A 16,382-nucleotide genomic window follows, 5' to 3' on the forward strand; every position below is an offset into this window, starting at 1 on the left:
TTTGTAAAATGGATAATATTTTCTAACGAAGCAACGTTTACACCAAACGGCCATATGAACAGACAGAATTGTCGATACTAAGCGACCGAAAACCCTCATTGGTTCACAGAATGCCATACACAACACCCTCAAAAAGTCAATGTGTGGTGCAGTATAATGGAAGAGTTTTAGAACCTTACTTTTTTGATGATACTCACTGGTAAGAGGTATTTGGACTTTCTACAAAATGGTCTTATCCTCGCTCTGGTAACTTTGTATCGGGATTTGGAAGAACCCATTAAACAAACTATGACATTTATATCCGGATATGAAACTAATTTTTTACCAAATCGTTGGATAGATAGATGAGGGTTTATTGAATGGCCACCCAGATCGCCAAATTTAACTCCCCTTGATTACTTTTTATGGGGATATTTAAAAAGTAAAGTGTACGTCACTAGACCAGCGAAGAGATTTATAAGGTTTAAAAGAACAAATACGCTAGGAAATAAGAAATATTGGTCCAGATGTCATTGACAACGTTCAAAAAGAATTTTTAAATTGCCTTGGTTATTTTCACATTGTTAACTGTGCTCAATTCGAAACATTTAATTTAGATAGGTATTTCTTTAATTTTACATATTATCACCATTTTTCGTTCAAAATTGCTTATGTAACCACCATTCATTTGTACCATATCCTTGGTAAAAAAATGCGTTCTTTCTGATTCTGCATTAAAAAATGGTGGTTTCCATTTAAAGAACATATTGATGACGTCATATCTTTTTTTTGAGTTACCCTGTATATTTAATTTCCACGTAGAAAAACCCTAAACCCAATATTAAAATCGACGGGTTCGGAAAATTTTTTTCAGAAACAGTCCATTTCATTTTTTTTGAATTTATCTGATTACTTTATGGATGTACTGTATAGAATTCAACATACAACTATTTCTTATAAATTCAAACACTGTTTAATAACTTATTCTACCTTACTCTAAATTTATTTCTGTTTCACTGTCACTATCATTGTCTAATCTTAGGGGCTAAACATTGTTATTTATATAGATGCATAAGTATTTTTTTTCTTTACGACATGTGTGAAGTTTTTCCAACGGTTTTTTCAATTGGTTGTAATATTATTTTCTACACTTTTTATTAATTCCCCTACAGATGCATTTAATGTTGGAGAAGTATTATTTATTAAAATATTCAATTTTAATGGATGCCATATAAGTTTAATGGGATTAAAAACATAATAATATGGAGGTAGACGCAACACTGCCCTTTTTCCATTGCGAGTCTATCACACACATACTCCTTATTTATTTCAAAAACTGTTAGTACTTCTAAAAGTTCTCGTGTAACTTAAATCCATTGTTCCATCGGTAGATACTATTTAGTGATGAAGCCACGTTGTTTAAATGGTACGGTAAATAAGCAAAATTTTAGGTATTGGAGCACGAATAATCCGCATGGGATGAGAGAAAATCATACACAGCATCCGCATAAAATTAAATGTTTGGGCAGGGATTTTAAATAATTAGATTATTGGTCCTTTTTTTTCGATCAAATTCTTACCGGAGACTGATATTTAGAATTTCTTCAGAATGACTTAATTTTAACTCTCGCAATTTCTTTTCCAAATCCAAATCAAGCTTAATATGCCAAATAGATCTATTTGGTTTAAACAGGATGGTGCCCCACTACATTTTGCTCGTCAGGTACGCGAATATTTGAATACGGTATTTCCCGCACAGTGGATTGTGCGGTAGCAGGGGTCCAACGGAATGGCCTGCAAGATCCCCAGATCTCATACCCCTGGCTTTTTTTCTTTGGAGCTATTTAAAATCAAAAGTTTATAAGGAGAAACCGCGCAATTTAGATGATCTAAAATTTTAAATTAGATATGAAATCATGAGTCAAATTAATGAAAATTAGCAATGTTTTGGATGTGTTTTTAAATAGACTAACATTTGGCCAAAAAATGAATGGTGGGCATTTTGAACACGAGTTTCATTTATAATTTTAGGTACAGTGATTTTTTTTGACATCTATCGTATTTTTAATGTTTTCAGAAAAAAGAAGTTAAAAAGTAAGAATAGAAAAATGAAACTCGTTTTTTTCTATTTTTAGTAGAATAAGTTTTAGAGGCTTTTAAATGTTTAAAATTGCGTATCTTAGAAACAGTTAGCATGTGGTACATCAAAATGTTTATAATTTTTTGTAGAATCCAAAAATGTAATCATATACAGGGTGTTCCATTTAAAATAAAGAAGTTGGTATTGACCACAGCTGCATGTATACAAAATTTTTGTTAAAAAAAATGCGCAACCAAAAATATTAATTGACGTGTGCGAGCGTTTTTTCGAACGTGCCCTCATTTATTTTTTATTGAATTTGTTTCATATTTTTGCTGTTCACTATATATCGATATAAATGAACATTCGTACATTAAAACATATAACAGATCACTCATATAGTTTTAATAAGTAGTATTAAAAACAAACACGCATCTACAGAAAATGCACAAAAAACACGGACTACCAAAAAAATAAATATTGAAAAAGTTAAAATAAACTTGGCCAGATGTATATACAAAAAAAGATATTGAAGAATATTTTGATGCCTTTATTTCGAAAATTGACGAAAATGTTACAGCTTGCACCGAAATTATAAAAAGTAAATATTGAAAACGTAAAAACATGGATGATCCGGGATTAATGAAGTCAATTAATAGACCCAACATACTATATCAAGATTTACTTAAGAACAAAGAAAAAATAAACATAAACTAAATGCTTTAATAAAAAAACCAAAACAAAAATATAGCGCGAAAGTTTAAGACAATAACAATAACTCAAAGGGTTTATGGCAGGTAACAAATGAAATAACTAATAGAGAAAATAGGTATTAGGTTAATAGGTATTCTGTAATAAGTATAAAATCATTGACCACCAAAAAAAAATATTAAAAATGATCCTGATATAGCAAACGGCGACTTTTTTGCAGACTTAGGAAAAAATTTTGCCAGTACAATACAAAACAACAGTGAAGTAATACATTTTATAGAAACGCATATATATATATATATATATATATATATATATATATATATATATATATATATGCGTTTCTATAAAATGTATTACTTCACTGTTGTTTTATATATATATATATATATAAAACATATATATATATATATATATATATATATATATATATAAAACATATATATATATATATATATATATATATATATATATATATAAAAGTCTCCTGGCTAGGATAATATAAATAGCGAATTAGTAAAAGCTATAGCACCTGTTATTCTTGAACGTTTGGTATGCATATTTAATAAAATTCTAGAAACTGGACAAATACCTTCAAAATTTAAACTCTATAGTAAAACCAATACTTAAAAAGGGTGGCAAAAGCAATATGACAAACTAGAGACCAATCATTTTTATCTCAAACTTTTTCAATAAACACAATCTTCTATCAAGTAAACAATTCGGATTTATGAAAGGCTTGAGCACTGAAGTCGCTATGGGGGTAATCAGATCAAAACTATAATATACAAATCGACACCTCGATAAAAAGTCTAAAACTACATCTGTGTTTATCGATATTGATAAAGCGTTTGACATAGTTGATAATAGTTTTCTCTTGCAAAAACGTTTTAATGCTGGTGTACGAGGAACCGCATACAGATATGATCATTCTAACTTCGCCTATAGGAATTATATATCGCGGTAGGTCTGGCAACATTGTGACAACATACTCGAAGCAGCGGACCCCGCCGAAACCCGAAACCCAAACCTTTCAGTACTCTTAAGGCGTTCAAGCGGGGATGCACTGCTCTGTGGCAAATTAAAAAAAAAATTGTTTCGTTTGAGTCTTTGCTGCTGCCTGTCCTAACAGCAAAAAATAAACTAAAAACCGACTGCAATAATGTTGTAAACATAAATTAACTAAATATTGGACAGAAAATAAAAAAATTAATTCAAAATAAAGCAAAAAATTAAGTTAATTTGATAACATTAAATAAAAATTAAAATTATCTTATGTCAGGTTCAAAAAGGCCACCCTGTTTAGCAGTGCAGTACGTCAATCGATCATAAAACGACCTTCTCGAGTTCGACAACATTTCAATGGAGATACTATTTTATGCTTGCCTAATTTTAACACAGAGCTCTTCTAAATTAGTAGCCCGTTCATTTTCGTGCCTATAGATTTTGTTCTTTTAGGTATCCCCAAAGAAAAAAATCATTGGGGGCAAAATCGGGGCTTCTGGCGGGCCATCTAATAGTACCGTTTCCACTGATTGTTCGATCAGGGAAATACGTTTCGCGAAATTGACGTACCACTAATGCGTTATGAGCGGGACAACCATCCTGTTGAAACCAAACTTGTTCTAAATTGATATTGAGCCCTCGAATAGCAGGAAGAACTTCATCCCTCAAAAGATTAAGGTATGTGTTGGCATTGAGGTTTCCATCGATAAAAAAAGGGCCTATAATTGAATCACCTAAAATGCCAGCCCATACATTAACTTTTTGAGGGTATTGTGTACGTGTTGGTATGCTTATGTGCTTATTTTCCCTCGAATAACCCACTGTAATGGACCGATTATGTTTACCACAAATAGAGAAAGAGGACTCATCTATAAACAAAATGTTGCTAATAAACATTTCGTCCCGATTTGCCCTTTCCAATACTTCACGGCAAAATTTCATCCGCCTCTCATGGTCCTGTGGGAAAATTTCTTGGGTTTTTTGCAACTTGTAGCACTTGTACTTATTTCTTTTTAAAATTCTTTTAACTTTTAAAGGCTCAATCCCCGTTTCTTTGGCAATGGTTGTACTATTGCAAGGAAAGTTCATTTCAGCAACAGCAACATTAACCTCTCAAAGCTCCCTTTCTTCGCCTAGCGGTCTAACAACAGGTTGTTGCTCATTTGCGTATCATTTCCTGCAATTTTGCAAGCACCCAAAGGTCTCAAACCTATGGATAATTTCAAAAATTGTGCTGCGTACGGGAATGGGCCGATTCTCAAACGTGAATGCAATTCTGCCTGATATTTCATCGACAGAACTGCCGGCATAATACCACTTAATAATTTGCTTTTTTTCCTCAAGAGAACACATTTTAACAAGAAAATAGCGAGCGCTTTTAAATTTAATCTTTGCTGATTAAGCAGGAAGCTAGGAATAAAAATAACGTGAAACGTTTAAAATGCAATCTCATATTGGCGGTGCAGTGTGGTGGGAATAAGAGTTGTCTCGTTTTTCGATGAACGAGCGGAGAGCCGTGCGGCAGAAATATCAGTGTTGTCAAACGTATTAATTTGGAAACGCAGAGGGCACAATAGTGCCCTCTGTCTGTCTTATGCGGACTCCATATGTCCCCTCTCGCTTACGCTCATAGACTATTTCCTATAGGCGAGGTTTGAATGATTATATCTGTATAACCTTATGAAAAACTACTTAGCAGAAAGAAAACAGGAAATTAAAATAAATGTTTCCTTAAGTGCAGAACTGGAAATTTATTGTGGGATACCCCAGGGCACAGTTTTCGTGCCAATTTTATTCGCTATATACATAAACGATCTGCTTAAAATGCCATGTGAAGGTTCAATTGTGGCATTTGCAGATGACACAGTAATTACGATGAATCGACATCTTGACATGAATTTACTTACAGTCAATTACGATAAAAAAAAATACATGCTATTCTCATCATATAATTTACACCTACCGGACTAAAAGCTCATTGACATCCATTTTAACAACATAAGTGAAAGTATATCTGCTTTTAAATATCAAGGAATTAATTTAGATTGTCACCTAAAGTGGGATAGGCACATCGACTATCTAGTACAGAGACTTACTGCCACAACTAAAAACTATTTATTGTGGATCTGTAGAATCAATAATTAATTATGGTATTGGTTGGGCTGGTTGTACTAAAACGAAGCTTCTAAAATTGGAAATAATAGAGAAAAGAATCTTAAAAATAACTAAATTTTTTAATACAACACTTCTTTATTCTTCAACCTTAATAGGAATCTGAGATTTGTGATCCTTGTCAAGGGTATGCCAAGAAAGTGCTTACTAATGTAGTCTTATTAATGAAAACATGACAGAAAACAGATGGCAAATATAAATTTCGTATTTATATTTCCCATTGTAATAGCCTGAAGATGAATTTGTAAAAGTCAAAACGGCTACACATGAGCTTAATGGCTTTTGTTTTATTTTAACTCCGCTCCAACAATTCCTTTTAATCAGAAAGCATATTAGGTCGCTAAAATTAAAAGATCATAGGAAATATGGCTTTTACAAATTTAGAACAATACCTTTATCATTATTCAATCAAGTCTCCAATAAAAATTATAAATTTTCTTACGTAGATTCGCTCTCCATCTCGCCGTGTCTCTACAACCCAAGACCCTTCCGATTTCTTTAACTACTTATTTAGCATCTTGCCTATCTCTAGCTATGGTGACTTCATGAATGCCGTTCAGGTACCATTGAATGTTTGATGATTTTTTCTTCAGTATAACTAACCAAAACCATTCATAAGTCACATGGCTTGGGGTGTTATTTTCTCTACTGTTTTCACTAACCGTTGTAGATAAAGCCTGGTAGCCGTAGTAGATCTTTGTTTTCAAGCATGCAAGTCAAAAAAGACGAGGTATAACCGATTAATGTTTCATCTTAAATCAAATATAATGTACATATTTGATATTCATTGCAGGTCAGGTCTAACAGTAACCCTCAATTAAACGATGATGCGACCTCCTGGGTTTCAAATTTGACGGCGACCCAAAACGGCGTGAAAGAAAATGACCTGAACCACGCTAATAAAATGTTCGATGGTCCCGAGCACGATTTAAAATCGGTTTTAAGTCCGGATAAGCCGGTAAATTTGTTGCCGCAGGTACCGTTAGATGGACGTTCCTATAGGAATTTGAGTGCTAATGAAGAGCATGACTGTGAAATTATTGGTAAGATATATTTAGTTTCATATAGCTTCAAAGTGATAAGTCTGGTAATATTGCTTTGGCGTGGTTTAAGATACCTTAATATTAGATCGTCTGGAGGTGATTCTGAACTTCCATCCAATTTAATTGACCCAAATGTAATTAATGATTTCTTCGTTAGTGTATTTAATAAGCCAAATAATTGCTTTGAGAAAAGAAATTTTTATTTGCATAATAAGTTTAGTAATATTAGTTTTGACTTTTCCCTTGTTGATCAATATTCAGTGAAAAATATAATTAACGCCATTAAATCTAATGCTACAGGACCGGACAATATTACTCTTTCAATGGTAAAGATGTGTTTATTATCATAAGTCTAATATCATTAACCCTATTACTAATATAAGAAATAGTTGTTTGTTAACGGGTTATTTCCCTAAAGCATGGAGGGAGTTGACTATCATTCCTATTCCTAAAGTTTCCAATCCTAAGGGTCCACAAGATTTACATACGTCCAGTCAGTTTATTGAGTGTAATTTCTAAAGTCCTGGAAAGAGTGGTCTATATAGTTTCCTACTTACCTGACATCCAACAATATACTTCCTCCTCAGCAGATGGGATTTAGGACTGGACATAGCACAACTAGTGCAGTCTTGAATATTACTGATAATATAATTCAAGCGCTTGACAATTAACTTTCTGTTATTATGGTGTCTCTTGATTACTTAAGGGCTTTTGATGTAATATACCATGACTTACTTATTGCCAAACTGAAGTATAATGGGTGCAACGATATAGTTTTATCTTTTTTTAAAACATATCTGGGGAATCGTACACAAAGAGGATGCATACATGCCAACTGTTCTGAGTCAAAACATAGTATCAGGGGTACCTCAAGGCTTTATCCTTGGACCTCTGTTATTTCTTGTTTACACGTCAGACCTACCAGAGGCTTTAAATTTATCATAAATTCACCAGTATGCCGACGATACGCAGGTTCTTCACTACTTCGATATCAACGATAATTTAGTTGAATATCATTTAAATGCTGAACTTAATTTAATTTCAGTCTACTCAAAGGAGGATAACTTAATCATTAATCGCGCCAGAACTAAAATGATACTATTTTCTAATAAAAATGCTTGTAAAAATATTGTTTCATCCATTAAAATTCAACTGAATAACATATCAATTCCTTTTTCTGATAATATGAAGGTTCTTGGATTGACATATCAGTATTCTGCTAAAAAGGTGTTATTTGAGAATGCGTATGCTTCATGGCAACAAATTAATTTTAAATTATAAGACTAGGAAAAAACTTACTGAAGCTTTTGTTTTATCCAATATTGTTTGATAGTTTATTTTCCCTGTTTAGATCAACAGGCACAGTACCGTTTACAACGTGTTCAAAACATCTGTTACCCATTTATTTTTAATTTAAGAAGGTTTGATTATGTCTCTCAAGGCATTTATAATTTAAAATGGCTCAAAATATTGTATTTATTTAAGTTTTTATTATCTATTTCTATACCGTTTATATAATACTCGAAGCCCCAAATATCTGTATGAAAAACTTTTACCTAGAAATCGAGTACATGGTCGAAATATTAGACATAATACCCTCACTATGCCACACCATTCAACTGCTCTGTTTATCCGTTCTTTTACGTACAATATTGTTCTTTTTTATAATAGTCAAAATCCTAAGCTGTCATTAGATTGTACACATTTAAAAGAAATTTTAGAAACTTATTTTTGGATGAATCAATGGGATGAGGATCTTGTTTATTGTGGGACTGCTAGTATGGAAGTTGGTTGCTGTACTTGTAGTGAACTATAATGTATAAGTATAGTTGCAATTATTATTTATTTAATTAATTAATTTATTTTAGTTTTTTAAATTAAGGTAAAGAGTTTAAGAGTAGCTTGTACTATTCATCTGCGGTAACTGTAACCGTGACGAAAGGGGAAAGAAGGCCATAAATACTGTAAAAACACATTTCGAACTTGGTCTTGAGGCATTTTAAGTGGCGCACACTATTAATTAAAAAAATATGGGATATTTTTCTTTTTACTTTCTACTTAATTAATATAATATTTCTTTTATCTTACTTAAATTTATACTAATAAACATAACATTATCATTATTCTCTATTATAACTGAGTTTTCGGCATGTAGTACAATGTAGCGACCACTCGAAATAATGTTTTCTGCCATTCCGAATAATCCATTAAAATTTTGCGCCGGTTTTGACATCTTCTCCAATAAAATCCATTACTTTTTAATAATCTTCGCAGTGAGTCTTTTTCATATGGAAACTCAATTTTCTCCTTAATTTTCGCCAGCATCTTTCCTAAAGGTGGTATTACTTTATAATCTGTATAAAATTTCTCAATAATTCTTCTTATTACGCCAAAATCAGCATCATCATTTTTTTCCAGTACTGATAATCTCTTATGTGTTTTTCCTGGAGTCGATAAAGGCTCTGTAGGGTCAAACTCACGTCGATGTTGATCTTCTTTTCTAATTGTAATTATAGTAGATCGCCCTACTCCACAATACATAGCTGCTTATTCTGTTTTATTTTTAAGGGTAGCTTAAAAGCATTATTGGCACTTTCCTCATCACCAATTCTTAGTACATTTGCAATAATCTCACGAGTCTGACCTTTCAAAACTTATTTTTTTAAATGTTCCATATTACTGGTTAAGAAACCTTGATTCCACACAAAAACTAATATAAAGATTCACAAGATTATCAATAAATGAAAATTTAAACACTTGCACACTTTTAGAAAAAGATGGGCGATTCTAAAACAGTAGGTGTGTACCTATGTAGGTAAAAGTACATTTGCAGGGTTTAATAAAAAAAAGCGATTAATAACCCTGTCCCCAAATCATTTACCAATATGAATATATATCATAATTAATTAGATTAAAACATGTTTGGTTTAACTACTGTTATCAAATTAGCCCTTTAAGATATAACAGGTAAATAATAAAAAGACAACTCGAAAGATATAAAAAGGATACAAATAGGATAAACGGTAGATGCAGGTCCTAAATTATTAATTATTTTATAAATATATAAGTACTAAATTTCCCTTTCCTTGACAATACAACTATTATAATATACTAATAAATTGATAATTAAACTAATATAATACCTGCATATACATATATCATAATTTATGGGTAATTCCCAGTGGGTCTTTTTTTTTCCTTATAACCTATTGAAAATGTTGCGACTCTCGCGATATACTCGTAAAAATTTATTGTTAAACGTTAAAAAAAAGCACTGTTGTCAGTCCTATTCTTCTTCTAAGATTATTGAAATAGAATAAGGTAAAAAGTATGCATAATATAGCTCAAATTGGCAACTCGGTTGAACTCAACTATTGCATTCTTAACATTCTTTTTCCGGCTACAGACTCAATAGATGAATAGTCGCTAATCTTCGCCTTTGTAAGCAAATAGGCATTATTGTAACATTTGTTGAATAAAGACATTTTACTATTATTATTAATAACTTAAAAATAACTATTATTGATAACTAAAGTTGCCGAAGAAGTTGCTCCCTGATCCTATTTTTAATACTACCAACTGATAAATTAAATTCATTAATTTAGAATTTATTGAGGGTGTAGGCTATGTTATATAGCAGTGTATATAAATCATTAGAAGTTTTAACGTAAAACGATCATAGTATGTGAATTTTCTGAATGATGTTTAAGGGTTTCTGGTTTAAACAGGGCTGCCAGGACGTGAACAGAACATGATTATTTTGGTGAAAGGTTCTTGGTACTTATGAAGTAAATGTTTTCCCTTAAGGGGAGTTATTACATTTACAATTTTCCACCATGTCCATATAATGCCAATAAAATCTGTTGTATCTTGTGAAAAAGACATATTACTAACAAAGCTCTTCAGAGCCTCGATTACAAAAGGATTAAAAATTTGAAGTGCTAATTTAATATTTTGTCCTTCTATAGATGATGGATATAAAGCTTTTAAGCTAAGTGAATAGTCATGTTTTAATAATTTGTCTTGTTCCAATTCATGCAGTCTTTTCATGATGGAAAAAGCAGCACATTTTTCTTGACCTGTCTCAAAATCTCAAAAAATTAAAAATACATTTCAATAAATGAACTGTATCAAAAAGATAAAATAGGGTTCTTGCTGGATGTAGGTAAACCATGCTGAGTTTATTAAAGGGTGAAATATTACTCATTGCCTTACTATTTACTGCATTATTATGACTAACTTTACAAAATACTAGGTAACCAATTTCCTCTAAATTTTCTATTATTGTTTTAATAAACTGATATAACATTTCCGAATTTTTTCTGGACACAGGACATATATGAATACCTTCTATGAAACTTGAACATGGGCTAGTTAGCATAAATGTCACTGCAGAGGATGCAATAGTATTGTTATTTACTGCAGTTCCTATAGTATTGCCTCCTTTATAATCCGAACAGAGGTCAATATGAATATCATCAAAAAGAAATATAACTTTTTTGTCTTTATATGTTAGGTACTAAATTATATAGTATAGTATTTAATCGATATTGTGAGGATCTGATAAAAATGTATTGCAAATGTTTTTTACTGTTTTGGGATGAGGCAGTATAAGAGGGGCATGGTTAGGCAAATATTTATAACAATGGGGCCAAGGATAGTAAATAAAATTGAACGTAAGATAATGGTGCTGGGTGAATATCTATACCTCTCCTTTGTTAAACATAATAAAGTTAGCTGTTATGAAACAAATTTTAAGTTGTGCGTAGTTGGTAGGTAACTTAAAGGTTCAGTGTTAAAACTTAAGGGTGTTGACATCATCTTATTATCAATTGTATCTACCATATTTCCTAACTTTTACAAACTACTAGTTTTAAATAGCGTCTTTAAATTTGATATCGAAACAGAAATAGACTGGTCATATAAATACGTCTCTAATTTCAAATCATTATAAATAACAATTGCGCAAGTTATTACAGGACCAGGAATAATTTCTAATTTAAATAATGTTAAAATATTAAAACTTTTAAAACCCTTCAAAATTGTGGAAATATGTCTCCTCTTTATGAAAATTAAACTCTTGTTTACTTTGCTCTAAAGCTTGCAAAAGATGTAACTCGTCAAGTTCCTTGTATTTTTCTTCCTTACTTTTCCGCACTACTAAATTTTTCGAAGAATAATCGGGGCAATTTGGAAAAATAGTTAGAAAAGAATTTTCCTTTAATTAGGGTTTTTTTTTTTTAAATTGACTAAAATCATTTTACCTCGTTTGGCGATCGTACTTACAAATATATGGCAAATTATATTACCTTTAGGAAAATGTAATTCACACACTTTAGAGTATTTACCAGGTACTAAATCGTTTCGCGGCATTGCTGGTAACCATTTGTTTTGCAAATCACTCTCTTTTGGAAAATTAAATACATGATTTTTAGGCCCGTTTTCAGAGTAATTACCTCTACATCCATGTGCACAACACTTATACAGCATATTCAGATTAGTTTATGATAGATTTTAATGTGTAAAAATAAAAAAACGAACGGAACCGGCAGTAAAAGCGGGAAGATAAACAAACTGTAGCCGACTGTCACGCGTCGGTCGGCTACTATGTGATCCAATTTATTAGGCCTACTTATGATGACGTTACGCCAAGATTATTGTGAGCGCTCGGGTCTTTCTAAAGGGGTTATCGATTAGGATACCTGAGCTTATGTGAAACACGCTGCCATCGTCTAATTCCACATATAAATTTTATTCAAGAATTTAGTATTTTTAAGCACTCTTTTCATCTCTGGTTGTATTTAAGTATGCTCCATAAACGCTATCAGCAAAGTTGAAATGTGGTAACACTAGTGCATCACACAATTCAACCTTTGTTTTCCTTTCTAAAAAATGTCGGTGGGGAAAAAGGGGTTTTAGGGCTGAGTAAGTCATTTTAATACAGGATGTAATATGCTCATCAAATTGAAGTTTATTATCAATTTTTAACCCTAAGTTCTTTGAAGAGTTTTTGAAAAAGATATTACACTGCCCAATGGTAAGACTGAATTCATTAAAAATGGTTTATCGAAGTTTTTCGCTGCAGAAAAGTAAGGCCACTGACTTTAAGGGATTTAATTTTAGTAAGTGATCCTCAGATACTGCGTATAGAGTTTGAATATCTAAATTACGCCTAATATTTGTCTCTGCAACATCCTCCGGCCTAAATGAATATGATACTTGCGTGTCATCAGCGTACATATGGTATTTACAGAACTTAAAAGATATATAAAAATTAGCCGTGTAGATCGTAAAAAGAGGACTCAAGAGGAACGCCAGCAAAAATAGACAGAAAATTTGAGAATTTATCATCTAGTGTGACTTTTTGTGTCCTATCACTTAAAAAAATGACTTAATTAAAGCCTGGGTGTTAACCCCAAAACCATAATAGGATAAAATGACTAACAGAATATTCAAATTCAAATTCAAAACAAATTTATTTATCATGAAGGTAAATAAATAATCATATACAATATTGTAGCATAATAATATACATATGTTGTACAACCTACCAAATACATGATAAATAGGACCATGCCTCGATTATAGAGAACCGTTTACACAGGTTCATCATAAGATAGAACCTGTGTGGCATAGCTCTTCAAAAACCTTAAAAGTAAAAAGTAAAAAAAAAAAGATTTTCTTAATTAATCAAGACATGCATGTGTGGAGTATCATATTCAAGTATTTAAGTAAGGCGAAGCAGGCGGGGGTTCTGGATATGCAGGAAAGGTAAATTATTTAATATTTATAACAATAATAAGTAGACAGCAATAGAAGACCGAGCGGCTCAGCTCTTTTAATTTTTATTGTAGATTAAGTATTGTTTTTTTGAGAATCAAGCAGTTTATTATGAATATATTTTTTATATGCAGTAAACGGAAAACTTTTGCAATTAGCCGGAAGTCTATTCCAAAGTTGAGAATTTGCTGTTCTATGTTGTGGTATTCTAAATAAATTTATAAATCTAGTGTTATGCTCATGAAGAAAATTTGTAAAATTGTTAGCTAAATATAATGGCTCCCTAGTTTTTATAACTTTATACACGAAGGAATACATGTGATATTTTCTACGATTTTTCATATTTAGAATTAAGTTATTGTTTAAATAAGGAGAAATGTGACTTCTAAATGGAATTTTGTAGGAAAAACGCATACAACAATTCTGAAGTTTTTGTATTGAGTAAGCGGAGTCTTCAGTCAATGAATCCGAATATACCACATCTCAATAATCAAATAAGGATAAAACAAGTGTGTTACATAAAAAATATTTAGTTTTAGGAGGTAAATGATTTTTTAAGTCGTAAAGTTTTCTTAAGCGCATGTATGCAATTTTGAGCTTATTCTTTATATGTGTTTGAAATGAAATACCGCTATCAATGTATACTCCTAAGTTTTTGACCTCTCGTACTACTGGTAGCTGCTCATTACGAATTTTTGCATTTAAAGTTGTTTCTGCATTAAGGGCGTTCTTTCCACCACCCAGAAAAATTATACATGATTTAGACGAATTTAATTTCAAATTATGGTCGCAGGAAAAGTTATCTATATTTTCTAAATCCTTATTAAATTGTTCTTCTATTATGGGTAGAGTTTCACGTGAAAATGAAGTATACAGCTGGGAATCGTCAGCATATTGTTGTAACATTGAGTACTTTATGCAGGATTTCATATCTGCAACATACAATGAAAAAAGCAACGGCCCCAAAATAGAACCCTGGGGAACACCGGTAGATACAGGATAATAACTTGATTTTTCAGTTGTAGAAGCCTTGTTGATTACTACGCAATTCACTCTATTATTAAGATATGACTTAAAGAAATCAATCGCGTTATTCGAAAAACCAAAATAATAAAGCTTTGCTAATAACATTTCGTGGTTTAAAGTATCGAAAGCTCTACTAAAATCCAATAATCCAAGACATGTTATTTCCTTTTTTTTCCTTATTTATCCTACAGTTATTAAGAAGGTGTACTAGACTCGTGGTAGTGCTAAAGTTCTTTCTAAAACCCGATTGGCAGTCCGGGATGATATTGCAAAAATCGATAAAGCTGCATATTTGTTGGTGCACAAACCTTTCTAAAATTTTAGAAACCAGAGGCAGTATACTAATGGGTCTGAGGTCTTTAAACCCTTTTGGATCAGCCACCTTTGCTAGAGGTTTTAAAATAGCTTTTTTCCAAATTGTAGGATAAAAATTTTGTAATAAGCAGCTATTTAAAATATTTAATAATGGTTTTGTAAGATATGGTAGGCACATTTCTAGATCTTTTAAGCCTATGGAGTCTTCACCTATTGCGTTACAGTGTATTGTTTTAATGATTTTAATTAATGTTGGCTCATCCAATTGTGTAAAATTTAGGTAAGACCTTGTGTCAAAATACCTATTAGCTTTATAAAAATTAATTTTTTCATTTGAAGTTGTATCAGCTGTAGTATTTAAACCTGAAAAATAGTTCCTAAGAGCAGTTGCATTTAAAAACTTGTCTGGTAAGCCAGAATTCCTCTTACAGCCAAGGTTTAATTTTCTTGCAGCATTCCAAAATTCTCTTCCATGCTTTTGTGACATTGTGTTGAAATAGGTGATTTTTTCCCTCGCAACAGCATGCTTAGTGAAATTCCTTAATTGCCTATAGTACTGGAGGTGTGCTTCAGTTTTTTGTTTCAAATATCTACGATGAGCCTTATCTCTTTCTTTCATAAGAAATTTAATATTATTTGTAATCCACGGCGTAAACGGTTTTTCTTTTACCTTTTTGGATAATAGCGGAGCATGTTTATTTATTAAAAATAATATATTCCTATTAAATATGTCAATCTTTTTATCTATATCTTGTGTATAATATATATTATCCCATGGTAGCTGTTCTGCGTCTAAGTTAAACTGATCGCGATTTATATTATTATAATTTCTATACTGGATGTATTTAACAGTATCACGTCCCTTGGCAAAATCCAAAACAGTATATACCATATTATGGTCTGAAATGTCTGGCGAAATACTTACTGAACCTGATTTTTTTATGATTGATGATTGGTTTGTTATAATAACATCAATGAGGCTGAAACTATTTGCAACAAAATTTATTCGAGTAGGTTCTGTAATAACCTGTTTTAGGTTAAAAATTTCTAAGAGTCTTTCAAGTTTTTTTTTCGGTGAATGTTGTTTTAAAAAGTCAATGTTAATATCTCCAACAAAGATAACCTGATCGTAAAATGGCAAGGATAAGCTACATATTTCCTCTAACCAATCAATAAAATGATCCGCATTAGATGAAGGCGGACGATATACAGTTGTAAACAGAATTGATCTTTTATTTATATTAAGTTTAATGCTAGCATATTCAAAATCA

The 16,382-nt window shown here is 31.6% G+C and overlaps 1 protein-coding gene across 3 annotated transcripts in view; it reads left to right on the forward strand.

Moving 5' to 3' along the window:
- LOC126743518 (dynamin-1-like protein) overlaps positions 1 to 16,382 on the forward strand; it is a 33,318-nt gene that overhangs the window by 13,522 nt on the left and 3,414 nt on the right. The window contains exons 8-9 of one of the 3 annotated variants that reach the window (XM_050450651.1): positions 6,394 to 6,507; positions 6,741 to 6,990. In XM_050450651.1, the coding sequence (XP_050306608.1) occupies positions 6,394 to 6,507; positions 6,741 to 6,990 (364 nt within the window). Of the gene's footprint in view, positions 1 to 6,393; positions 6,508 to 6,617; positions 6,678 to 6,740; positions 6,991 to 16,382 lie in introns of all 3 variants that reach the window. The other 2 variants (XM_050450652.1, XM_050450653.1) reach the window with 2 other exon arrangements.

The sequence above is a fragment of the Anthonomus grandis genome, chromosome 13 (assembly GCF_022605725.1).
Source record: "Anthonomus grandis grandis chromosome 13, icAntGran1.3, whole genome shotgun sequence".
NCBI classification, from domain to species: Eukaryota; Metazoa; Arthropoda; class Insecta; order Coleoptera; family Curculionidae; genus Anthonomus; species Anthonomus grandis.